Here is a 25,233-nt window from a genome sequence, read left to right as displayed (position 1 = left end):
TGCTTCCTGCTTCCCTGCTGATGTTCTCTCTCCTTTTTCCCCTGCGGCCTTGCTCAGGGTGGGCGTTCGCTCGGTATCTTTGCCCTTCGGGTGTGTGGTAATAATTTTTCTTCCTTTGTGCTTTTATCCTTTTGCTTCGTGCGCTCTCGTGCTGCTCTTTGTGACTAGTAGATTCTCCCATTCTCGTGCCTCCTTCCAACCAACAAACTTTAACTATTAACAAAGGCCCAGCCACCCACCCCCTGCTCCGGCTCTGCCGCTTCCGTTGCACAGTTCCAGTTCCCTGAGGCTGGCCCGCTGCAGCGTGATGGCTTGGAACTGGCATCTCAAACTTTTCTGGTTCCGTGGGGTTCTGCTGGAAGCGTTTGATGGCTGGGGATAATCTTTTCCCAGCTCTGTTCCTCCCCCCCTCCCCCGCCAAGGGTTGTGTACCTCACTAGGATCTCGTGCCTGCCGCTTTCCCTCTCAGCTCTGGTTGCTTTGTTGCGCTGTATCTGTGGCTTGTGTTCTCCCACGTGCGCTGCCCGTCTCCGGATGGCTGTGGGGCCACTCTACATCTGCGGCTTTATGCTGGATGGAGTACGTCACCAGGTTCTCCCAGCTGGTTAGTTGAGTCGGCGCACAGCACCAGTAAACCCTCTTATATATTCACCCCCCTCGGGGTGTGCCCTCTGAGCTCTCTCACTGTATGTGCAGCTTGTTTGCACTGCCGTGGGTTTGCTTGGAGCCTCCAGCGGCAAGGGATGGTCTTTCCCCAGCTCTGTCTCTTCGAGGGGTCTTGTGCCTCTCGAGGATCCCGTGCCTGCCACTTTCCCCCTCCTTGCTCCGCCCCCTTTATGGCTCTGTTTCGGTGGTTTGTGTTCTCCCACGTGTGTGTACCCCGTCTCCGGATGGCTCTGGGCCCCTTCTGCTTTCTCAGATTTGTGCTATACGGGTGCATCGCCAAGTTCTCCCAGCGGGTCAGTTCTGTCGGCAAACTGTGCCCGTGAGCCCTCTTATGTATTTGCCCCCCTCACTCTGTGCCCTCTCAGCTCACTCTCCGCGTGTGCTGCTTCTTTACACTGCCGTGGATTTGCTGCAAGCATTAGACAGCTAGAGTTGGTCCTTTTCCAGCTTGTCTCGCTCGAGGATCCTATGCCTGTCGAGGAGCGCGTACCTGCTGCTTTCTTCCTCTGTGCACCGCCCACTTTGTTGCCTGGTTTCAGTGGCTTGTGTTTTTCCGAGTGTGCAGCCCGTCTTCGGACGGCTGCAGGCTCCCTCTGCTTCCACGGATTTGTGCTGTGTGGAGAGCGTCTCGCCCCCCCCTCCCCTCAGTGGGCTAGTGGAGTCAGCGGGCTGTGCCCATGAGCTCTTTTGTGTATTCACCCCTCACCGGCTGTGGTATGGGTTCGGGGGTTGGAGGGGTGTCTTTGTCCTGTGTTCGTTGTCCTCCCCCCCTCAGCCTGTCTTCCAGCTTCCCACTCTCCTTATCCTGGTTCGCCCGCCTTTCTGCAGCTGCCGTCCTCACTGGCACTGTCTGCCTCAACCCTCCGTATCGCTGCCTTTGCTCCGACTTGTGGCGGTTTGTGTCGGTAGCGTCCCCGGCAGCCCGGTGTTCGTTGGCTCCACGCTGGCACTGCAGCTTGCCTTGGTCTTGTGGGAGCTCCTGCTGTCTCATCCTTCCACTCGATCTGCGTGGCTGCCTCTCGTGGTTGCCTGTATGCTTGCTTGCGCCTTCTCAGTCAGCGCCGGGCTCACGACCGCCATCTTGGTGCTTCTTCCTCGCGGCTCCGTTTAGGACCGTCGTGTGTTGGCTCCCCAAGTTTCTCTGTTGCAGTTTTTTTTCACCCAGGTGTTCACCTCACGTTCCGACACCTTTTCATATGGCTTTATAGCAAATTGGGCCAGATTTACTAATTTAACTGCAGGATCTTGCCGGATCTCCGAGGTGCTGCTTCCTCACATCATGGCCCCCAAGCCATGCCCTACCTGTACTCAGTATTATTACTTTAGTTGACTGGCTATGCCTATTTTCCCAAGCCTTATATCCTGAAATTCGGGCCTCTGAGTGGCGTTGAATGACATGAGCCCCACAGATGTTCTCTCTCAGTAGATATCGGGTATACTCCGCTGTCATTCTTCGCACACAATCTGGATCGAGTGCATACATTTATTCACCTATACATGCACGGTCGTACTGCCTCCTGACTAGACACTTTTCTAAATGCATACATTGCTCACAATAACATCTAAGGCATATATGGCATTTAGCTCTGCATTTTGCCCAACCTATCAGTATGCCTGAGTGTTGGCCATTTCCATCATTCAGTGCACCACAATTAATCGCAATGCACTCATATTACACCAATTGGAGCATGTTCTGGGGTGCGATCATCACAGTGGAACACAGGCAGTTAATGTATAATTTGGGCTAGCACAACATGGCTGCTGTAGTCTCAAACTATTCGGACGCAGTTTATATGGACCCTACGTAACCTGTGTGCACAATCTAGATAATACCTTTCACTGATGCAAAATGGCTGACATATTTTTCACTCCATACCAGTCCTTTTTCTTTTTGTTGTTTTCACCTGAATATTTAAATGTGTTTCATGAATGGGTAGATTATGTCAACAAGCACCAGGAGCATTGCGCAACGTGTCGTGCTGCCACACTTTTTGGCTTCATTTTTGGGAATGTCAACGTGATGTTTTTAAAACTTTTTACACTTTTAAAAAGAAAATGTTTTAGCTGATGGACTCTGGCGGACTTTGCTGGGATACAGTCTTCTGGGAGTGCAACTTGAGAAGAAAATATATATATGTATTTAATTATTTAGCAGCTGTTCATTATCTTTGAGAGACAATCGTTTGGAGGTAGTGTCACCGTTTGTCTTCACCAAAAAGATATTGTGTATGCCCAGTATATTAAATAAATTGAGAACAAGAAAACCTTTTTGACAAGTAGACATTTGGTATTGTACGTCGGACCGTGGAGAAGGACGCTGTCTAGGTAATTGTATCCAGACTGCTCTTAAACCAAACGTTATATAATCCACACAAAAAATATAGAGGATAAGCCTTCAAAGATATTCAGAAACGTGGACTAAAAGATAGCACATCATAACCTCCTGAGGAACCACATCATGTGGGGGAACACGTGAACTTGGAGGAATTAAATATGAAGAGAAAATAATCACATCTTGGAATTATGAGAGAAATACTGATATACTATTGAATGATTATATAAGGACCAATACAAAGGTCAGAAATTTAACAAAAGGTCAACAAACAACAAATATTCAACATCATTTGAGAGACATTAACCCAACAGCATTTGATACAATACAAAACCCATCAAGTGTAGAGTCCACAATTAAATAATTTCAATCAATGGATCATCTTTTCATGGTACATTTTTCATATGTACTCTGCAATGAAATTCATATGATTTGTTGATTTAAGAAATCTGGAAAATGTCTACTTGGTCCCAAGTCTCCCGACAAATTGTTCTTTTGTTATTTGAGAGAACAATCACGGTTTTATATCCGGTAACATTAACCTAAAGTAATATCTGCATATTTATCCACATTGAAAGATGAGCTTATTAGCTAGAATATCCTTTAATATGCACATTCTTCAGGCCCTCCCTCAGAATGCTATGCCTGTGTTTACTGCGGCTCTTTGTCTTTCTTTCTCTCTTGGGGTGAGTCCTGCCCCATTGAAACATTCTCTCGTCGCCCCACTCCTGAAGAAGCCCAACCGGGATTTATCATTGGTGACAAACTACCGGCCTATATCTTGACTACCACACCTCATTAAACTTTTGGAAGTCATTATAACGCCACATCTCTCCCCTTTCTTGGAAACTAGCAACTGTCGATACCCACATAAATCAGGTTTTATACCTTTGATGGTCACGCAGTCTGTCCTGATCTCCTCCTTGGACCATCTAGCGATGCTTCGCGACCGCCTGGGGTTGGGCTGCTGATCCTTCTGGACCTCTCCACGGCCTTTGATACAGTTGATCATGACAGTCTCCTGTGTTGCCTTGAGCAGGTATGGATTTCTGGTTTCCCACTGGCATGGTTTGCGTCTTTTCTTGCAGATCGTACGCACGCTATCTCTCTCCGTTACTGCTGCTCCACACCAGGGATCTTCTCCATCACCACTCCTTTTTAATCTCGATCTGCGCACTTTGGCGGACCTCATTTCTGAATATGGGTCCACTTCTAGACCTATGCCGATGATATGCAGTAAGTGTACCGCCTTGATTCGACTATTGCGGAGCCACCACACAAACCTAGAGATTGCTTTACAGCATTATGGAGCTGGATGCCAAATAATTGGTTAAAGTTAAACAGGATGAAAACAGACCACAGAAGCCAGTTGAGGTGCTGAGTACTAGCCAGACTCCCTGGGCCCTTGTCCGGCCCCCAGCACCTCAGCTAAAAGCTTGGGTGGGAAGCTTCTTCCATCCGGTTCGAGAAAGGCACAGATCACAGCAGTTTGCAATACTGGTTTTGCAAAACGTAAAGTGCTTGGCACAATCTTTTTTTGCCTATGGATTTATTTTATTTATTTTTACACTTATTTAGCCCCAAGGCAGATAAATGTGGTTACCTCATTGATCATGGATCAATAGACTACTGCAATGGGATCTTCCTGAGGCAACCGGTGTATCAGGTTAAGTGCCTGCAAGTTCTCCAAAATTTAGCAGTGTGACTAGCTTTAGGTGCACCAAATTCACCTCATTTGCACTCGTGCTGTGGCATCTTCATTGGCTGCCTGTTAAGGCCCAATTGAGATTACCCACCAAGCAGTTCATAACACGGACGGTGACTATTTACAAACCAAACTGAATGAATTTTATTGGAACCAGTGATGGGCTTATCAACAGCATATATGCCTTTGTTGATAGTGGTGAGAGAACCGGGCCAATAAGGATCTGGGACAGCAGTACTAAGGCAATTAAGTTGAACATCACAGAAAGAGGTGGCACGTTTAGGCATGATAATAAGCATGGCACTAAGAAGTGGCTGTGAAGGTTATTGAGCTGTTAAGTGGTCAGTAGGATCCTTGATCCTAATAAGAGTTGTATTTGGCTAAACGATAACAGATTGAAGAGAGTTACCATAATTCATGGAAATGTCTTTTTGTTTTTGTTCTTGGTTTTTCTTTGTTTTGTTCTGCCTTCCCTCCCCTATCCACGGGCCTTGCCCCTTGTTTTCCATCCCCAATTTTATTTTTGAATCAACTATTGCAATATTTGACTATTGTTGACATATGTGTATTCTTAATGGGCATGGTTTTTGCTTTTGCTGTTATTAATGGAACTATGGAACTATGGAAATTATGTAATTTAGCCCTGAAGAAAACATGTGAAGGGTTAAAAGGTGTTGGCTTTTTTAGTCAAATAAAAAGAAATGTGTTACATTATATTGAACATCAATTTTGTGTAGGAACAAAATTCGGTTGGAAAATATATATGTGATTGGCGCAGGAGGTGGATCTTTCAAAGTATCTGTGTTTCAGCATTCAGAGATGTGATGGATTGCAGTTCTGTGTTCAGCAGCCAATTACTGTATTACTTTGTACAAACCATTTTGGTGATCTTTTTTTCCCCTTTTTTTGGTGCAGTCCAACTTTCCTTTGACTGACTTGCTCCTACTAATCTTTTCAACTTTTCACTTTTCAGCTTTTGTTGTCCTGTTAAGAGATTGGGCTTATCCAAAAGGCACTGAATGTTTGGGCTATTTTTCCTCTTATATGTCCTTCAGTTATTTTATCCACAAAATATCCTCAACATTAATGCAGACCTTCACAACTTGTCTTGCATACAGTCACTGCGCACAGTAATTCTGAGTCTCATTTTAGTTGCTAAAAATAGATTGCATTTTTGTTTCGGTAAGCGTAATTTCAGTAGGACCATCACACTCACAGCAGCCCCATCCATTATCTATGTCAAAATGAGGCATATGTGTACTCTGCATGGCCCTTTTTAGTTGTTAGTTGCCGGAGGTGGACTGGGTATTAGTATAGTTATGTAAAATGGGACAGAAATCTGATGATGATCTCTATTTATGCATTTAGTTTTACATTTTCTCATATGTCTTTGATGTAAAATATCAAGAATATGGACCATCTAGAATAGATAACATTAAAAACAAATCTTGTGTTTTTCTTTACAGAACAAGGAAGCAGTGATGGCAGTAAGACTTCGGGAGGCTGACAGCATGGCAGCAGTGGCTGAACTCCAGCAGCAGATCGCTGAGCTAGAGATCCAGGTACTCGATGGACACATTTTCTTTTTCTTTTTTCAATTGTATCTTTATCGTGTATAAAATATATCTTGGAGCTAAAAGTATGGTTATAAACATGTTTGGTATTCATTTATTCATGTGAGAGTTCTATTCCTCTTACTCTCTTGTTTTTCTAACATTTCCATCCTGCCCAGCAAGCTTCACAAAATGTATTTATGAAGATACAAATATTAGCCATAAAGACACATATATTGCTGAAAAGATAACCTTGACTCTAGGCAAAACTTTTGGTTTGGCTTTCACAGTGCTAGAATGCTGCAAACACTTACATACTGCTATGTCTTGGTCCCTTTCCCCCATACTGCATGGGGCGTCCCTCGCTAGGCGGCAGGAAACGGAACCTTTTTCACCAGAAAAATTGTCTTCCCTTTTAAATTTAGATTGTGTAGGGGCGCAGCCCCAGGAGCATCCTCTCCCTTGACTTCACCCACTGGCGCCACTCCTCAGTCCTCTTTTCTGCATCGATGGGAGCAGACCTTTTTCACCTTATTCTGTGGTTGAGGCCCTATTTTTTGCTCGTATTTCCACACTACAACTCCCCAGGTAATTATTTTCCTTTTTTCCATCTAGCTAATTTCTTCAGTCATGAGTACTCTGTCCTCCAGTGCCACCTCCCCGGCGCATGTTGACGGCGGTGGGATTCAGCAGCTGGCAGGCCTGCAAGGAATCCTTCCCCACGTCGGATCCCCACATGCTCTGCTTCTGGTGCCTTGGCGAGGACCACGGCTGGGACGGTTGCTCGGCATGTGACACGCTCACCCATGCTCGCGGAAGAACTGCTTGGCCAGGTGGAGAGAGCTGTTCTCAAGATCACCACTGGAGCACATCAAAGAGTATGTCAGGCAGAAGACCAGGCCAAAGGTAGGTGCCCTGTTCTCCACTGCATTCGGCAAGGGCGATTCCTTCCCTGGGAAGCGTCCAAGAGGGAGCACCTTTCAGGCCCTACTACCAGCAAGGGGACCGAGGCTCTAGCAGCTACCGGCCACACGGCTGAGGAGTCCAGGGATCTTCCCGGACCCGCCGCTGAGGCGACGCAAGGCTCTTACCGGGGATCCCCCTGAGGGGTTTAGCTCTGATACCGGTCACAAACCCGAGGGGGCACCTAAACGCAGTGCCACTCGCACTACCAGCGACATGGCCGATGGCACTCCGCCTCCCAGGACCTTGTCTGAGGTGCAAGGAAGGTCTGAGCCTTCACAGTCAAACAAACAGGCAGAAACTGGTCCCAGTACAAGGGTCCTCCCGGCCAGACAAATTGGAGGCGCATCCTGAGCCTCACCATTCCAGTGCGCAGTGATCAGAGCATGTGCCAAGGTGGAATTGGTCACCAGCAGTCACCTGGTGCACTTCGTACCCAACTACATTGACACAGGGGTGATGCACAGACCCTGGCTACCTGAGGCAATGTGCAGGGAGGGCCCTGCAACAGGTAAAGGCCCAAGGCCCAAGGACCCACACCCACGCAGGAACGCACCTCACCAGCATGCGAGGACAGGTTCTTTGAGAAATTCCTCACACTCATGAGGTTGCCTCAAATGGGCACTATACTCAGAGGGGTCATCCAAAACATGCTCCCTGCAGCCCCCATGCAGTCTCCTGTCTTTGTTACTACACAGGTACCAGTGCAGGTCCAGGGTCCCGTGCTACCCCAGGTGGCGTGCCTCTGGATGGCGCAGCCCATCAGCACACCAGCAGGCCCAAACCTGCAGACACAGCAGGGGACACAGTTGATGAGGAGGCTCAAGACTCCTCCTCCGCCTCCTCAGCTAGGGCCTTCCATGAAAGGCTGGCGGGATGGCGGAGTACCTAGAGATCCCGCAGTCGCAGTTAGAGCTACCAGAGGTGGGAGTCTTGGGTGAGGTGCTTATGATATGGTATTTATAACGCACTTGTGCACAAGTGTTTACCATCCGGGTAACCACCAAAACGGGTATCCTGTTGTAAAAGGATGTAGAGTCCCTGGCAAAGAAGGGCTGGATAAAACCCCACTCTACACAACCTACTAACAAGCGCATAGATGCCAAATATCGGCAGGCAGAGGGGACTCCCTCGGTGCACCTGCAGCCTCACTCTTCGGTTATTGCGGCGGCTTCTATGTATGCAAAGCCATAGGCCTCCACATCTACACCCACGTCGGCCATGTTAGGCAAGGAAGAAAAACTCCTAGAGGCCTATGGGAAGAAGATATATTCCAACGCTACTCTCCACCTGCGGCAGGCTAATGCGGACGTCATGCTTGCCGCTATGAACCAAAAAATATGCAGGGAGAAAGCAGAATTCATTCCTGAGCTTCCTACACACAGTCAGGCGAGATTCAAGGCAGGTCTTGCAGAGGTGAAGCTAGTGGTCCAGGACATTATGGAGTCGACAGTGGCACATATAGACACCGCAGGCAGGGCTGCATATGTTTCCACCGATATGAGGAGGACCGTATGGCTTAGGGCAACCAAGTTTATTCCTGATGTGCAGGAACGCATACTCAACCTGCCATTCGAGGGAGGGGACTTGTTCCATTTGTCTGCAGACGAGGAGATTAACGAGAAAAAAAACAGCTTCCAAACCGTGAAGTCCCTGGCAATAATAACTAAGCTGGCGTCTAAGTACTATAGCCAGAGTCACCCATGCTCTGACAGAGGTCGTTCCTTTGGTAGTTTCCAGGGCTTCCAGGAGCACTATACTAGGCTGCCTGACAGGTTGCCCAGCCAGCACCGACAGAAGCAATGCAAATCATCACATAAGGGGTTCTTCCAGTCTGCCTCCCAGCCACCAGCCTCACAGTGAAACAGTGACAATGCCATCCAGATTAACAATTCTCCAGTGGGTGGGAGGTGCACCCTTCATTTTCAGTCCTGGCGTTCAAGGTTTGTGGACCCATGGCTTCTCTTTGGTTTCTGCGAGCTTCCGCCTACCGATACCTCCATCTCCTCCTCCCCCTCCCACAGATTGGTACAGCAACTCTTCTGGTAGAGATCTGCTTGCTCCTAGCGAGCCAGGCAGTGGAGGAAGTCCCAACCTCACAGCGAGGCATGGGTTTCTACTCCTGCATCTTTGCCATACAGAAAAAGAACCATGCTGGCCTGAAAGTTGTCTGGGACATTTCGACTTTGAACCTTTGCCTACACCTACAAAAGTTCAAGATGGTTACGCCAGCTCTCATAGCGGAGTCACTGTGTGGGGGAGACTGGATGTGCTCCCTGTATCTAAAGGATGCTTACCTGCACATCCCGATGTTTCAGGATCATGGGCTTTCATTTCCAATACAAGGTCCTCCGATTTGGCCTCAATTCGGCCCGAGGCTAATGAATGCAGTGGCAGCCCTGCTCAGAGCAGAGGGCCACCACCTTTAGCCATACCTTGACGACTGGCTTGTACGAGTGGAGTCGCCCGAGGGAGTCCAGCGCACAGCTGCCACACTTATGCACAATGTTAGGCAGAAACCTGTGCAGTTCCCCCTGGGACCACTGCAAAAGATTTAAGACTACAGGTGTTTGGCAGTAAACCCACTTGGTAGCAGTCTGCACCACACAGATTCACTTGGTAGCTGTGGCTGAGCAGTCAGACTTCCCCCAAGAAGAGTTAGGCAGTATACAGAGTATTCACAATAGGTCAAAAGAACACAGTAGAACAAGCACACACTGACCAGAGCTTGGTGTAAAAGAGATATAATTATTTATTTAAAACCACATCTAATAAAACACACAGGCACACTAATATTAAGCAGTTCAAAAACACAGTCACTAAAAGATATACACTCCCTTAAAAGAATATTAGACAAGTCTTAACTAAAGCCCCACTTATTTTCAGACAGCGGTGAGCGCTTAACGCAGATGGCACTCTAATAATTCGGTTTAAAAGGGAGAGTATAAATTGAAACAGATCCCAACACTTTCACAAGAACACAGCAAGAGAGGAAGGCAGAATCAAACCGTGAAGTTAGAGTTCAGAAAGCCGGATCCACTTTAAGAGGATCAGAGCGAAATGTGTCCAAGGTCACACGGTTGAAAAGTGCACAAAAGTCTCAAAGGTTCAGAAAGAGTTGGACCAAAAGAAAGGGACCAGTTAGATGGTCAAGGCGGCCAGCCCAGTCCAGAAGGTTAAGGGATTATTATTACCTTGTAGCAATCTTTAGAAAGGGAGGCCTGGCGGACACGGTACCTTAAAGTGGTGAGAATACTCCAGCATTGTTCCTGGCAGAGGGTGCAATTCGGTGCTTCGTCCGGAGGAAGAGAGGATCTCGTCGGGGAGGAAAGCAGGAGTCTGTTGCACTGTCAGGGAAGAAACCAGCTGCAGAGTTCTCAGTTAAAAGGAGCGGTCCTTTTGTTCGCGGTCCAGTGGTAAGTGGCTATCCGGTTGCCGGGGTGCTTGGCACGGGCAATTCGACCACAAGACGTCCTGGGATGCGAGGAAAAGAAGGTAAACTGGTTGTGCCCACCAGTCAGGGGAAGAAGACTCTCCAGCCGGGAGATCTTCTCTGTCGTCGGGAAGTGGTGAGTCGGTTCCGCAGGGCTCTTCCGGTGGTGTCGTCGTAGCAGGTCGGCTCCTCCCTCGTCGGATTCTCAGGTCCTGTGGCGACTTCTGAAGTTCCAGTCCCAAAAGCCCTGCTTTTATGCAGCACACCCCCATTCACTCAGCCTAGCTGTCAATCAAACATGCTAAGTGGTGAGCCGGCCGGACCACCACTTGGGCCAATAACACAAGAGTGCGACTTGAGTTACCAAGGTAACTCAGTCCAGGGTGCTTAAACCCCCTCCCACCCCCCCTGCAGTACCCAGACAGAGTGGCACCACTTTTGGAGGCTTCTGTGGAGTAGCCTGTTAAAAAGTGGAACAAAGGGCTCGACTTGGGTTGGAGTCACAGAAGAGAACACAAACGCCATTTTAGAATCGAGTTCTGTCAAAAAATACCAACCGGCGAATTAATATTAAATAAATAAACCGGCGGTATGTTCGAGGCTATGAGAATTAAATAATTAAAGTTGGTAGCCTCGAACAATGGGAAAATTCCATAGAGATATATTCTCGGTCGAATATAAAAAGTAGTATCCACTGCCACCAGCCAAAACTCGATCAGGGGGGACGGAGACGTTCCCCCTCGACTAACAGACCCCGGGGCAATCGAATTGCCCTGACCAGTACATCCACAATATGATGGTTTGTACTGGTTTCTGTTCATAATTTGGGACTAGTAAAGCCAATGGTGACTTTACATGCCCTGGGAGACGGTAGTCAGTCCCAGGGTATGAAGTCTATGGTGGAGTGTCACTATGACACCCCAGCGTCACTGCACTGAAAGTGCTGTGTAACACACATAGTAAAACACATGAGACCCTATGGAGTAAAAGACCCCATAACCCATAAAACACATTAACAGTCAAAGGAACCCCTCAAATCATGTCCAAGAGTGTGAAGAAAAGAGACTCACTCTTGGCAGGAGAAAATAAAAACTGCAGAAATCCAACAAAGCTGCTGGGTGACTCACTAGGTTAGGAAATTCAGCCTAAACAGAGAATTCTCCCTAACACACAAGCTATACGATTTTGGGTTCTCCATCAACCTCAAGAAATCGCAGTTACTTCCCACTCAGTCCTTAACTTTCCTGGGGCTAATTTGGGAAACAAGGGTGGAGGGGATCCACCCCTCGGAAGACAAGATCACTGTAATCAAGAAGGCCACAGGGAATTTTCTCAGCAGACCAGTAACCTCGGCATTGTGGTATCGGCACCTGCTCGGAATAATGGTGGATTGTCTCTTGGCAGTGCCGCAGACGAGGCTCAAAATGAGGAGGCTGCAGCTACATTTCTCAGCCTTTTGGAATCAGGAAACTGGCTGCCAAGCGGCTCTAGTTGGCATACCACAGCACCTTCAGCAGGACCTCTAGTGGTGGAGGACAGAGTCCAACCTATTAGCTGGCAGGCCGTTCAGACAGCCCCTACCGGAGGTCACCATTACTACAGACCTGTCCCTAGAGGTATAGGGGGGTTACCCTGGACAACCCCAGTGTCCAAGGAATCTGGTTGAGGCAGGTACAACTAGAACACATCAACTGGCTCGAGATGATGGCCATCTAGCTTGCTTTCAGAGCATTCCTTCCCATCGTCAGCAACAAGTCGGTTTGCATTCAGACAGCTCTGCATGCATGTATTACATCAACAACAGAGGGGTACCAGTTCTCCTCTCCTCTGCTGGCTGTCCATCGACAAATGGGAGTGGGCACTGTTGAACAACATTTACTTATCAGCAGTCCTCCTCCTGGGGGAATCCAAGCTGAAGGTGGACAGACTCAGCAGGCTGAGGGTTGACAACTACGAGTGGCAGTTGAACAAGGGTGTCCTGAGCGGGGATCTTCATCAGGTAGGGCTACCCTCGGGTAGCCTATTCGCCACCCCGATTAACAGAAGATGCCACCAGTTTGTATCCTGGATGGGACAAGGCAGAGGATCTCTGGGGAATGCGCTGCAGATTCAGTGAAACGACATGTGGGCACACGGTTTTCACCCTACCCCGTTCATTCACAGGGTCATCTGCAAGGTCAAGGAGTCACTGAGGCTTCGGCTCCTCTTGATAGTGCTGTGGTGACCAGCCAGAACTTGGTTCTCAGAACTCCTCCGACTGTGGGATCAACCTCCAGTCCCCGTTCCATTGGGACCAGCCACCCCTACTATCCCAGCAGGGAGGTACAGTGGTTCATCCCGCTCTGCAGAAGCTAGCCCTAGTAGCGCGGTTCCTGACAATGTCACCCTGAAAAATCTGCACTTGTCATAGGTCAATTAGCTATCATTCAGGGGGCAAGAAGCAACTCCAACAGGAGTCAGTGCAGAATCAAAGGGACCAGGTTCTGTCACTGGGCCAAGGCAAACGTGATCGATCCTCTGGCATGCACACTAGACCATGTGTTTTCTTTCTATGCGCATCTGACTCATTCCGGTGTGCAGGTAGACACCTGTCGCACTTATCTGGCCGCCATATGAGCTTACAAAAACTCCAGAGATAACCTCTTCTCCTCCAATCCGGTGCTTAAGAAACATTTGGCGGCTCTGATCAGATTGTATCCCCCAGTCAAGCGACCACACACAGTCTGGGACCTCAGCATGGTGCTAGGCGGCCTGGCCCACAAGCCTTTTGAGCCCATGGCATCAGTGGATATCAGGCTGGTTACTATAATGACTGCTCTCCTGGTTGGCCTTACCTTGGTGCGCAGGATCAGTGAAATACACTACTGGCATCAGAATCATATACTACATTTCACTGGGACAAGGTAGTGCGAAGAACGGACCCTTCATTTCTCCCAAAGGTCGTGTCATCTTTTCACCTCAATGAGGAGTTAGTGCTTCCAACATTCTTTCCAAATCCAAAGGACGAGGCACAGAAAGTGTTGCACTGTCTGCATGTCAGACGTGCTCTGATATGTTACCTGGACAGAACTAAGAGCTTCCGCAACTTGGAGGCCCTGGTTGTCAAGTTCAGGGGTGGGGGAGGGGGTCTTGTAATATAGCTATATTGATTTTGTGGCGTCTGAGATAATGGAGGATTCTCCTAGTCTTCGCTGGATGGTTACTCCCACGGGTGTTCCAGGTGGCGATTTTAAGTGGTGTTCCCGCCATCTGGGTGGTCAATTAAGCTCCGGTTTATCAGGACTGGAAGTGTTGACTGGATTCTTGCGATCTGGAGGTGGCCGGAGGGCCCGGCTTGTATTGGAGTAGCGAGGAACCTGATGGTTGTTGTAGAATAAGGGTGAGAGGTAGGTAGCGGCCCGGCTGAACTAGAATCCCACCCTTGAGTGGGCAACCCCCAACTGGCCCACAGAGAACAATCCCTTGCAAACGGAACAGACAACATAGCAGTGCTAGGGGCGCCGGTGGCCCTCCAAGAGGCGGCTGGCTCCCAACTCTCGTTGCAAATTACGGTCCGTGTTGATAGAGCTGCTGTATGAATGTTGTTGAGGCGTCATACCTAGTGCGACAATTATGAAGCTGATGTTTAAGGTGAATCTCTCCTCGGTCTGTTACCCCTCTGGGGGATGTGGTTGTTTGGGGCAGGCGGCAGCCGGCTCGGTCTAGGTATTCGCTGATCTCATCTGGAGTGTTGAAGAACTGCGTTTGCCTTCGTACTGAAGGCGAAGTTTCGCCGGGAAAAGCATGGAATATTGGATCTGGCTTTCTTGCAGTCTTCGTTTCACGGCTGTGAAAGTACGTCTTTGCGCCTGGACGGCTTGGGAGAAATCCGGGAAAAACTGAATTTTATCACCATCGTATTGGAGCTCTCCTTTGTTTCTGGCTGCTCTGAGAATGGCATCCCGGTCCTTCTAATTGAGTAGCTTTGCAATGATAGGTCGGGGGTTTGCTCCGGGAATGGATTTTGCATTAGGAACCCTATGGGCTCTTTCGACAACAAAACACTTAAACAGGATTTTTGAACCAAACAGGTCTGTGCAAATTTTCTCCACGTATTCCTCCATTTTCAGGGCGGTTTGGTGTTCTCTGATTCCGACTATCCTTATGTTATTATGGCGTGAGCGGCCTTCCAAGTCCTCGTTTTTGGCGTTTACGGCCTTCATTTGGGCCTCCTGTAGGGATACTCTGGAGGATAAGGCCGACGTCCCAACATCAAGGTCGGAAACCCTCTGTTCAACAGTGTCGAGTCTGTCAGCATGTTTATCCAACTGATGTTGGAGCAGGTCTACTTTGGAGGAAAGCGAGTCTAGTTTGCTCCCCAGGCTCCCTATCCCCGCCTTGAGATCTAACAGAATTTCTCTGATGTCGAAGTCTTGTGTCACCTCATCTTCGTTGGGCGGACTTGAGTTGGGTGATTGTGGTCTGCTGTTGGAAGAGGACGCTTTGACTGAGGCGCAGCTCTGAAAGTTCAGTTTTCTTTGCGATCTATCAGTTTTCCCCATGATCTCGACAGAAGAGGGTGATGAAGTGCCGAGAAGGCGACACAGAGTGAGCTTGGAAGAGCCAGTCAAGAATCTGCTGGGTGTGTTCGTAGCAAGCTTGCCGGGGATCTCTTACGGCTTGCTTCGGCGCGCACACTACAAATTTTGGTTTCGCCTCTGTCCCCTCTATTGTCTCTGAGAGGCGTTGGTGAGGGATTCCGTGTCGCGGCAGTGGATGAAACGACAACGTCCCTCGGATACAGCAACCTCTAGAGGAACACTTGAGCAATTTGCGGGGACAGGCACAGTGATCGACGCCGTTTATGGCCTAGAACTATTGCAGTGACCTCGCGTGGGCTCCAGGGTGGTTTCAGCATCAGCGGCCGGAGGTGGGGTGTTTCTGCTGCAATCCAGGGCACTGTTTGATTGACTGGTAACCCGCCGTGGAGTGACGCACATATCCGTAGAGACCTTCTCATTCGCGGGGTTTCCGGTGCTTGCCCCATACCCTCTAGTCTATGGATCTCAGTTGGCCTCTTCCAGTGTTTTATGTATGTGGCCACTAGGCCTCACCGCACTGTGGCGACCACAGGCTATGTAGACGCGCGGGAGAGCCGGGAGACCAATCCTACTTATCGTGGGTGCTGACGATTAAGGGGGCTCACATCGCGCTCGTACCTGGCTTTCCGCTGGCGTTTGGTCATCGGCCTCTGTCGTTCTGGCTCATTCGCGTCTGTCCTCTGGGCCTTCTCCGAGCTCCGCTGCCTCTCAGCGATCGGCCCCTCCCCCGTCTCCCAGGAGTCTCGACGCAGCGCGGTCGGCGCTCGGGGGGGCCTCCGCCGCACACCACTGCCCTGTGACTTCTCCGCTCCGTCTAACGCCTCTGTGGTACGGTCGGTGCCTTTTGGTGTTACAGCCGGGCACTGCCGCCTCCCTTACGACCGCCCGCCTCGGCACCCGCCGAGGTCGCGCCGCCACCAAGATGGCGGAAAGGGGGGTTGGTCCTTTCTCGGACCGTCACTCGTGGGCAAAAACTCATCCGACAGCCAAGCTCGTTTCAGAGTTGTGCACAGAAACGCCTTAGCTCTTGCTGGGTGTTCACAGCAGCTCGACTAGTCACCTCGGAAGCACACTATTTTCAGGATCTTTTGGGAGCTACACAGAGCTCACAGGAAAGCCGCCATCTTGGACGGCTCTCTAGCGTCCTGGGGGAGGGGGTCAAAACCAGGCAGCCTGGCAGCCAAGCATCCAAGGAGTCAATAGCGAGGTGGATGGTGATGGCCGTCAAGAAGGGGCAGCACATGTCTTTGCCAGCTAACATGCACGCCCACGCAGTCAGAGCCAAGGCCATGGCAAACAATCAGCAAGGCGACTACTTGGGCTTCTCCATCAGCCTTCTGCAAGCACTATTGCTTGGACGGCAGTGCCAGATCAGATGCAGAATTTGGACAGGCAGTTTTAAAAAATGTGTTTTCCTAGAGGGGCAACTCTCTTCCCCAGGGCTTCATTCAGTTGCAATCGCCCATACAGTATGGAGGAAAGGGCACGGGACAAAGGAGTAATTATGTTACTCACTGTAGTGACTGACGTACTCCTCGTCCATAGTCCCCTCTCCTCCATACATCCCACCATCCTCCCTCTTAATAAACCTCTGTCATTAGGCAATGGTAGTATAGCTGATGCGTCAAGGGGACTGAGGAGTGGCGTCTATGGGCTGAGACAGTGGAGACCCAGCGCACATCTAAATTTAAAGAAGACAATTTTTCTGATGAAAAAGTTTGTTTTCCGTCTCTAGCAAGGGACGGACCATACAGTATGGAGAGAAGGGGACTATGAACTAGGAGTATGTGCCTTTTCAGAATTGACTTTTATTTTCACCTTATATGTCTGAGAAATAGAGACCAATACTTGAATCACAGCAGAACAGCTTGCAGCTGAGCTAATAGAGTACAGGGCTGGATCTGCCTGAGAAGATAATTGCTCTAGACCTTGATCTTGACATAAGGTGCAAGATATTGCCACCATGTCGTGCATTACACAGTTTTTACATTTCCTTTTTGGCATCAGAAGGGGTGGCATTTTGTTAAAACAAAGGGTTATGTGGCTGAATAGGGCATGTTTTCAGAAGTTCTGAAAATTAAGAGTTTCTAAAAATCTTAGTTTACAAATTTGTTTTGATATAACACAAACAAGGAGAAATGCTGTCATTTAGGCTCTTTGTAGCCGCTGAACATGATAAACTGGTAGTCCTGCATGTTTGGCATAGTCCAGTTTGGAGTTGTAAGACATCTCACAACTCTGGCCCCTAGAGGAATTCTTTCATACCATGCCCATTCTCCCCTACAGGGAGATCAGGCCAGTCTTCCGCCTCATTCCAAGATCTGCAACTCTTCCATGATCCTGGAAGATGAAAATAAGCACTGCAAGAATTGACACTCCCTGAGCAGTTCCTTGAGACATCTTCCGAGAAGAGGAGGAACCACTGATCTAGGGACTCCTCAGAGAACAAGGCCATACAGGCACTGTTTCCTACCTAGTCCGGCACCATGGAAAAGTATTTAAGACCTTTATGGCTTCAAACCCTGGCTTTGAAATTATCTGATCATGGCTTCAACCCTCGGGCTTTGAGCCACCAGCACTGCCCCATCGTACGTATTTGAGCTGCTGTCACCATTAGTCTGCTTATCTTGGGAGTATGTGCCACTTCTAATGGGCAAATTACTGTCAAAGATGTCTGCAGTCGTCTAGGAAGATGATCCCATTTCATTTGGTCTGGAATCTCAATGTTCTCGAGAAGAGCTGGATTTCTCATAGGAATTTTACAGCGAGGAAGAGAATTTCGTGTCCCAGCCTTCAACTTTCAGGTCGCTAGTGGAGCCAATCTACTCGGAGCTGGATATGCTGCCAGTGCTAACTCTGAGTAAGCCTCATGTTTCCATCCAGAAGTGATGACAAAGGAGGCAGACACACTGGGCTTGTGGGCCTCTATTATACCAAAGGTTCAGTTTGTATTAACTGTCATGCTTAATGAGGGCCCACAGAGACCCTACTGACTTTAACGCGGCTCTAGGGGTGCCCATATTAGGGGCATGGGAGTTCCCGGCCTCCGTCCCTGCTGTGGATCAGCATTTGGCCAAGAAACACCATCCAAACATCCTCACACTGTGAGCCTTCCTTTCTGCCAATACCTCCCTGAAGAGCTTAGTTGTTCAGACTGCAACAGCCAACTGCAAAACATCATCCTTTCCCCTCCTTGCCCCCAACATGGAGAGCAAAAGATTGGGCACTTGGGGGCGCAAGGTAATTGCTTTGGGCAGTCTTGCCCTGGGGGCATTTAATGCCTCTTGCACCTTGGCCCAATTATCCTTAAACCTCTCTCTGGACTTTTGAGTCGAGGCAGCTGAATATCCCTTGTGGGCAATATGAGAGAAGGCTTCAGTGTTGTAGTACAGGATGGCAATGAGGCAGTGTGCCAAATCCTACAGTCAGTCCTTGACATACTCCTACCTTCCGTCCCCTTTCCTCCATACTGCATGGGCGTCCCTCACTAGGGACGGCAGACGGAACCTTTTTCACCAGAAAAAACCTTCTTCCCCTTTAAATTTAGAGGTGCCCTGGGGAGCGGCCCTGGGAGCATGCGCTACCTTGAATCCGCCCACCGGCGCCACTCTTCAGTCCCCTTTTCCGAGAGGAATGGACCGCTTTCACCAGCACTCCTGGATTTGGCTTCGGTCTTGTAGTTCCACGCGCCCTTCTCCAGATACAGTCTTTTGTTTTCTGTTTTTTGGTCGTAATCAGGTACTCAGTCTTCTGGTGCCACGCTCAAGCCCGGCGCATGTCCAGCCTCCGCTGCCTTGGCCAGAATACTGCTGGGAGGGTTGTACCACATGTGACGAGCTTACACCGGGTGCTCTGAAGTGAAGGTTAGCTCAGTGACACAAGTCAAGGCCCAAGGTAGGGCTGCTTTTTTCTATCGCATCGTGCACCCCGCAAGGGCAACTGCTTCCCAAGCAAAAGTCAGAGCGGGAGGAACCAGTCAGGTTCTCACAGGGGGGTCATTAGATCCTTCCAGGGACAGTGCTGAGATACCGTAAGGTTTTTTTCCAGGTGTCCACATGAGGGTCTATGCCATAGTACCGGACAGATGTCTGAGGGGGCACCTGTACGCAGCACTACCGGCGACTCAGCCGACGGAAATACGCCTACCAGGCCCCGTCATGAAGTGCAGGGTAGGTCTCAAGCTCCACTGCCAAGAGTCATGGAGAAGGCACCACGTCATTGGCACGTGGCAAATAGCCCAACAAAATGGCTGCCGTGCCAGACAAGATGGCCGCTCCTCTGATACCAACCCCTAGTGCGGAGCAGGTGGGAGAAAGAATGTCAAGGTGGGACTGGTCTCCACCAGGTACGTGGCCTACAGCTTATCCATCAGTGTTACAGGGCAGATTTACCCCGCAACCAGCAAGGCGGAGTACTCACAGACCCCAGTAGCCTCCCGCTACTCTGTCAATACCACCTGCCACCCCACCAGCCTGTGAGGACAGGTTTTTTGGAAAGTTCCTCATGCTCATGAGGTTTCCTCAGATGGGGTCCATCCTGTGGGATGTGGTGAAGGACATGCTCCCACTGGTCCCACCGCCGGCGCCTATAGTCATTCCTCTCATGGCTCCAGAACCTTAGCCCCCCCCCCCCCCCCCGCGCAGCCCCTGCTGCCCACGTCGGGTCCTTCAATTCCGGTTTGCCTGCCTCCCACAGTTCAGGCGGTTCCACACCAGCCTACACAGCAGCTAACTGTTCCTATTCCCACACCGCAGCCTTTGGCGCCCAGCACTCCTCCACTGGCACCAGATCAACCGGACACCCTGGTGGACACCGAGGAGGAGGAGGACCCTGACACGCCATCCTCAGCCAAGGCCTTTCATGAACGGCTCTCAGGTTTGGCCGAATACTTGGGTCTTCCTCAACCCGAAGTGGAACAACCGTAGGCAGGGGTCCTGGCCGAGGTCCTCACTCTACGCCCCGCGGCTAGAATGGGGATCACGATGCAGTAGGACGTTGTCGCCCTGGCCAAAAAGGGATGGCTCAACCCCCATTTGCCCCAGACTGTCAACCAGCGCCTCAACGGCAAGTATAGGCAATTGGAGCGGGATGCACTCATGCTGTCGGCGCACCCTCAACCACACTCTTCCGTGATCGCTGTGGCGTACTCTATTCCAAGCCTCAGCCGTCCTCGGCCACCTTGCCCATGTTGCTTCTAGGCAAGGAGGAGAAGATCTTGGAGGCTTATGGCAAGAAGGTTTATTCCAACACCTCACTGCACCTTTGTCAATTCAACACGGACGCCATGCCGGCAGCCATTAATCAGAGGCTATGGTGGGAAATAGCTGACTTCCTTCCAGAACTTCCGGTGCAGAGCCAGGCACATTTCAAGGCAGGCCTGGAAGAAGCTAAAATTGTGGCTCAGGACATCATGGAGTCCATCGTGGCGAACATTGACACCTCATGCCGGGCCATCTGCATCGCCATGGACATGAGGACGACTGCCTGGCTATGAGCTACCAAGTTCAACCCGGATGTCCAGGAACGCATATTGGACCTTCCATTCAAGGGTGGTGACCTCTTTTTCATTCCACCACCGATGAGGAGCTAGATAAAAAGAAAAACAGTTCCCAAACTGCAGAGTGTCTGTCTATCCTCACGAAGGCCACGCGCAAGGCCCACACCCAGTCGCATCAATGCTCCGACAAGGGATGGGCCTTTGGCGGGTTCCAGGGTTTTCAGGAATGGAGTTTGAGACAGCCTGACTGTTCTCAGAGTCAGCACCAGTGCAAACAGCAGAAGGGGGGAGCAAGGGCATCTTTCAGTCCCGCTCCTCCGCCCCACACTTTGAGAGAAAGAAGGCATGGCGCACTCCTTCGGTACGTGTCTCCGGTGGGGGGCAGGCTTGCCGTTCACGCACAGTCTTGGCGTCAGAAGTTCGCCGATCCATGGGTCCTATCCGTAGTGTCCACAGGTTACCGCCTACCGATTACTCCCTCTCATCTCCCCTCCCCTCCTTTTTCACAGATTGGAAAAACAACTCTGTTGGCGGAAATTCATTCGCTGATAGTCAGGCAGTGGAGGAAGTCCCAGCAAGGCTTGGGCTTCTACTCCAGAATTTTAGCCATACAAAAGAAGAACCAGGCGGCCTGAGAGTTGTGTTGGACCTTTCCACCCTGAGCCTCTCCCTCCCTCTTCAAAGATTCAAGATGGTTACACCAGCGCTTATTGCGGAGACACTATACAGGGGAGACTGGATGTGCGCCCTGGATCGGAAGGACGTTTATCTACACGTCCCTATTTGGCAGCCTCATCAGTCTACGGTTCAGTATCATGGGCTTCAATTTCCAATACAAGGTTCTACCCTTCGGCCTCAACTCAGCCCCCAGGATCTTTACCAGACTTATGAATGCAGTGGCAGCCCTTCTCAGGGCCCAAGGTCACCATGTCTACCTGTACCTGTATGACTGGCTCGTCGTGGCGAGATATCCGGAGGAGGTTCCCCACACTTCCCCTGCCCTTATGTTCACACTCCACAAACTGGGATTTTCTATCAATCACAAGATGTCTCAGCTGCAGCCTACACAGAGACTGACTTTTCTGGGCCTCATCTGGGACATGAGATCCGAGAGGGTTTTGCCCTCAGAGGACAAGATCATGGCCATCGAGAGGGCCACAGGTAATTTTCCCAGCAGAGAGATGACCTTAGCCTGCTGGTACCAGCATCTACTTGGTATCATGGCAGTGTTCCTTATGGCGGTACCTCACATGAGGCTCAAGATGAGATTATTACAGCTGCACTTCGCAGCCTCATGGAATCAGGAGCATGGCTCCCAAGCGGAGGTTGTCAGCCGTCCTCCTTTTCTCCACCAGGACCTGGTCTGGTGGTCCACGTACTGCAACCTGCGGACAGGCAGGCCCTTCCAGCAAGCAGCACTGCAAGTGACCATCACCACTGATTCCTCCCTGGAAGGCTGGGGCGCTACACTGGTCAAGCACAGCGTCCATGGAGTCTGGTCCCTCCAGGAACGGGAGGCCCACATCAACTGGCTGGAGCTGAAAGCCATCTGGCTCGCCCTCAAGGCTTTCCTGCTGCTCACCTGTGGCAAGGTGGTCCTCATTCAGATGGACAACTCCACCAGCATGTATTACATCAACAAGCAGGGTGGCACCAGGTCCTCCCGCTGTGCAGCCAGTGGCCAGCATGTGGGAGTGGGCCCTGGAGAACAATATCAGTCCTGCTGGGGATCTTCAGCAAATGGGGGCATCCTCAGGTGGATCTCTTCGCCACCTGGTACAAGAAGTGCCTGCAGTTCGCGTCTTGGAAGGGGCAGGGCCCCGGCTTCCTGGGCGACACCTTCCAGATACAGTGGAACAGCATGACAGCGTATGCATTTCCTCCCACTCCCCTGGTCCACAGGGTTATCTGCAAGATAAGAGAATCATATCACCTCAGCATCATTCTGATAGCCCCGTGGTGGCCGGCGAGACCATGGTTCTCGGAGCTGCTCAACCTCTTGGACATGCCTCCCATTCACCTGCCACTGGGCCCAACTCACCTTCTCTCGCAGCAGGGGTGGGGGGGTCAGGGTCATCCACCCACCCCGCAGAAGTTAGCCGTAGCAGCGTGGTTCCTGAGCAGTTCACACTAAAGCATCTGGGGCTGTCATAGGCTATTCTAGAAATCATTCAGGGCACTAGGAGCGATGCTACTAGGAGCCAGTACAAAAATAAATGGACTAGATTTTGCCACTGGGCAGACTCTAAAGGAGGTTGATCTGCTTACTTGCACGTTGTGTGCTATCCTTATCTCCACACCTTGCACACCCAGGAGTGCAAATAGACACATGCTGTACTTACCTGGCGTCCATAGGAGCCTACCGGAACTTGGAAGAGGAAATCTTCTCTTCCTCCAACCCGGTAGTTGAATGACATCTGGTGGGCCTCGCAAAGCTCTACCCGCCATCAAAAAACCACACCCGTTGTGGGACCTCAATGTAGTGTTGTGCGGCTTGGCGCTCAAACCCTTTGAACCAATCGGATGCTCTTTGTCACCTTCGGGGGTCAAGGCTGGGTTATCAGGCTTCCAAGGCCTCTGTAGCAAGATGGATGGTTTCGGCCATCAGGGAGGCCTGTGAGGGGCAGCACAAACGCTTCCAGCGAACATTCATGCCCACGCTGTCAAAGCCAAGGCCACTGCGGTCACATTCCAGTGACATGTCCCGTGGCCGGTCGTTAACAGGGCTGCCACGTGGGCCACTCCTTTGGCCTTCTGCAAGCATTACTGTCTGGATGCCGGCTCTAGCTCAGACGCGGCGTTCGGACAGGCAGTATTAAGGAACTTGTTTTCTTAAGGAGGGTCACCTCTGCACCTGGGGCTACATTCAGTTGTAATTGCCCATGCAGTATGGAGGAAAGGGGACGGGATGTAGGAGTAATTCTAAGTTACTCACAGTAGTGACTAATGTAGTCCATAAATCCACTTTCCTCCATACGTCCACCCCCATCCCCTAATAAAACTTGGGTCCTTAGACAATGGTAATATTGTCGATGCATCAAAGGGGACTGAGGAGTGGTGCTGGTGGGCAGAGTCAGGAGAGCGCATGCTCCCAGGGCCACACCCCTGCACGCCTCTAAATTTAAAGGGGAAGATGTTTTTTTCTGGTGAAAAAGGTTCCTTCTCTTTCCCTAGCGATGGAAGCCCATGCAGTATGGAGGAAAGGGGTCTATGGACTAGGAGGACGTTAGTCACCACGGTGAGTAACTTATAATTTTCTCTCTATGTGGCACGTGCCACGGCCACTGAAACGGTCCTCAGAGTCATCCCTGGATGAAGACCTTGTGATTCCACCCAGATGTGAAGGTCAAACTCTTATGATGGAAATAATATCTTCCGACCTAGGGGTAATGGCTCTCTTCAGAAATTGGAATCATCTAAGGTCAAGGCAAAATCCTGGGCTTGGCTGTCCAGCAGCCCTCAGCTCTCGCCATGAGAGGAAGTTTGTTTTGTTTCTTTCCCTCTTATGCCCGCTGAGGCAGTGGACAGGTCCAGTCACGCAGGCAGCAACTATGCCTTCCTCCCCACCAGGGAAGAGGTTCCTTGGAACAGGGCTTTCCTTCCCGAGGATCGAGTGGCAAATGTCTTCCAGTATTTCAGATCTTTCCAATCTGGAAGCTGGTTCCTACCTCTGCTTTTCTGTGTCTACTGGACCTCATGGTCTCCTGCATTCTATCAGTGCCAGAGACCAGATTGTGCACAAGTTCGCTTTAGTGGCTACTGCAATGTCAGTGGTCTCAGTTTCAGAGCAATATGTCACACCTTTTGCAAGTCTACGGCAGTGAATTTCAAGAACACATAGGATTGGCCATGAGAGATAACCTTCTGAGAAGGTTGTTGATCTGGCAATTGTGGCCCCAGCTAACAGTGGTCATGGACACATCTGTCAGTCCATACATTGAGCTGTCTTTGGCCTTTGTCGTACAGGAACACATCTATTTGCTGGAACTACGGCTGACGGGGCTTGCCCTAGCTGCCTTCCTATCTTCAGTGCCAGGCAATGGTGTGGGATTTTTATGGGATTTTTAACCCTCCCCAGAGAAGCAAAGCAAATGTGGTTCCGTGACATATCCCCGACTGCAGCCCATCTAGCTGGTACAAAGAACATTGTGGTATCTGCTCTGAGCAGATGGACTTCCATCTCCCAAACGGGCAATCTTTCCCAGGGATTTCGGAAGATCTTATCTTTTTGGGGGGACTCTTCAGGTGCCAGTTAATATTGTGAAGTATTTTGAAGTTGGGAGTAAAAGGATTTCTTGGTGAGTAAAATGTAAATCCAATTCCTGGTAGGAGTTTTTTAGGTTAGTAAAATATATTTTAACTCACTCTTTTTGTAATCCATACTTCTTTGCACCCACATTTAAAAGGTTTTCCTTAATGCTGCTCTTTAGATGAGGCAGTATCAACAATTGGAGAGCTCCTCTCTGTGGCACTGCTCTGCTGGTACAACTGACAAGAACATATT

General features: G+C 50.1%; 1 protein-coding gene across 4 annotated transcripts in view; it reads left to right on the top strand.

The window, feature by feature from the left end:
• EVI5 (ecotropic viral integration site 5) overlaps positions 1-25,233 on the top strand; it is a 2,339,304-nt gene that overhangs the window by 1,741,661 nt on the left and 572,410 nt on the right. For all 4 annotated transcript variants that reach the window (XM_069641804.1, XM_069641802.1, XM_069641803.1 and 1 more), the window contains one exon: positions 6,170-6,265. In XM_069641804.1, coding sequence (XP_069497905.1) covers positions 6,170-6,265 — 96 coding nt within the window. The remainder of the gene's footprint in view (positions 1-6,169; positions 6,266-25,233) is intronic.

Source organism: Ambystoma mexicanum, chromosome 1q (assembly GCF_040938575.1).
Source record: "Ambystoma mexicanum isolate Mex_15411 chromosome 1q, UKY_AmexF1_1, whole genome shotgun sequence".
NCBI classification, from domain to species: domain Eukaryota; kingdom Metazoa; phylum Chordata; class Amphibia; order Caudata; family Ambystomatidae; genus Ambystoma; species Ambystoma mexicanum.
Note: the sequence above shows the minus strand (reverse complement) of the source record. Positions and strands in the feature narration are given on the sequence as shown.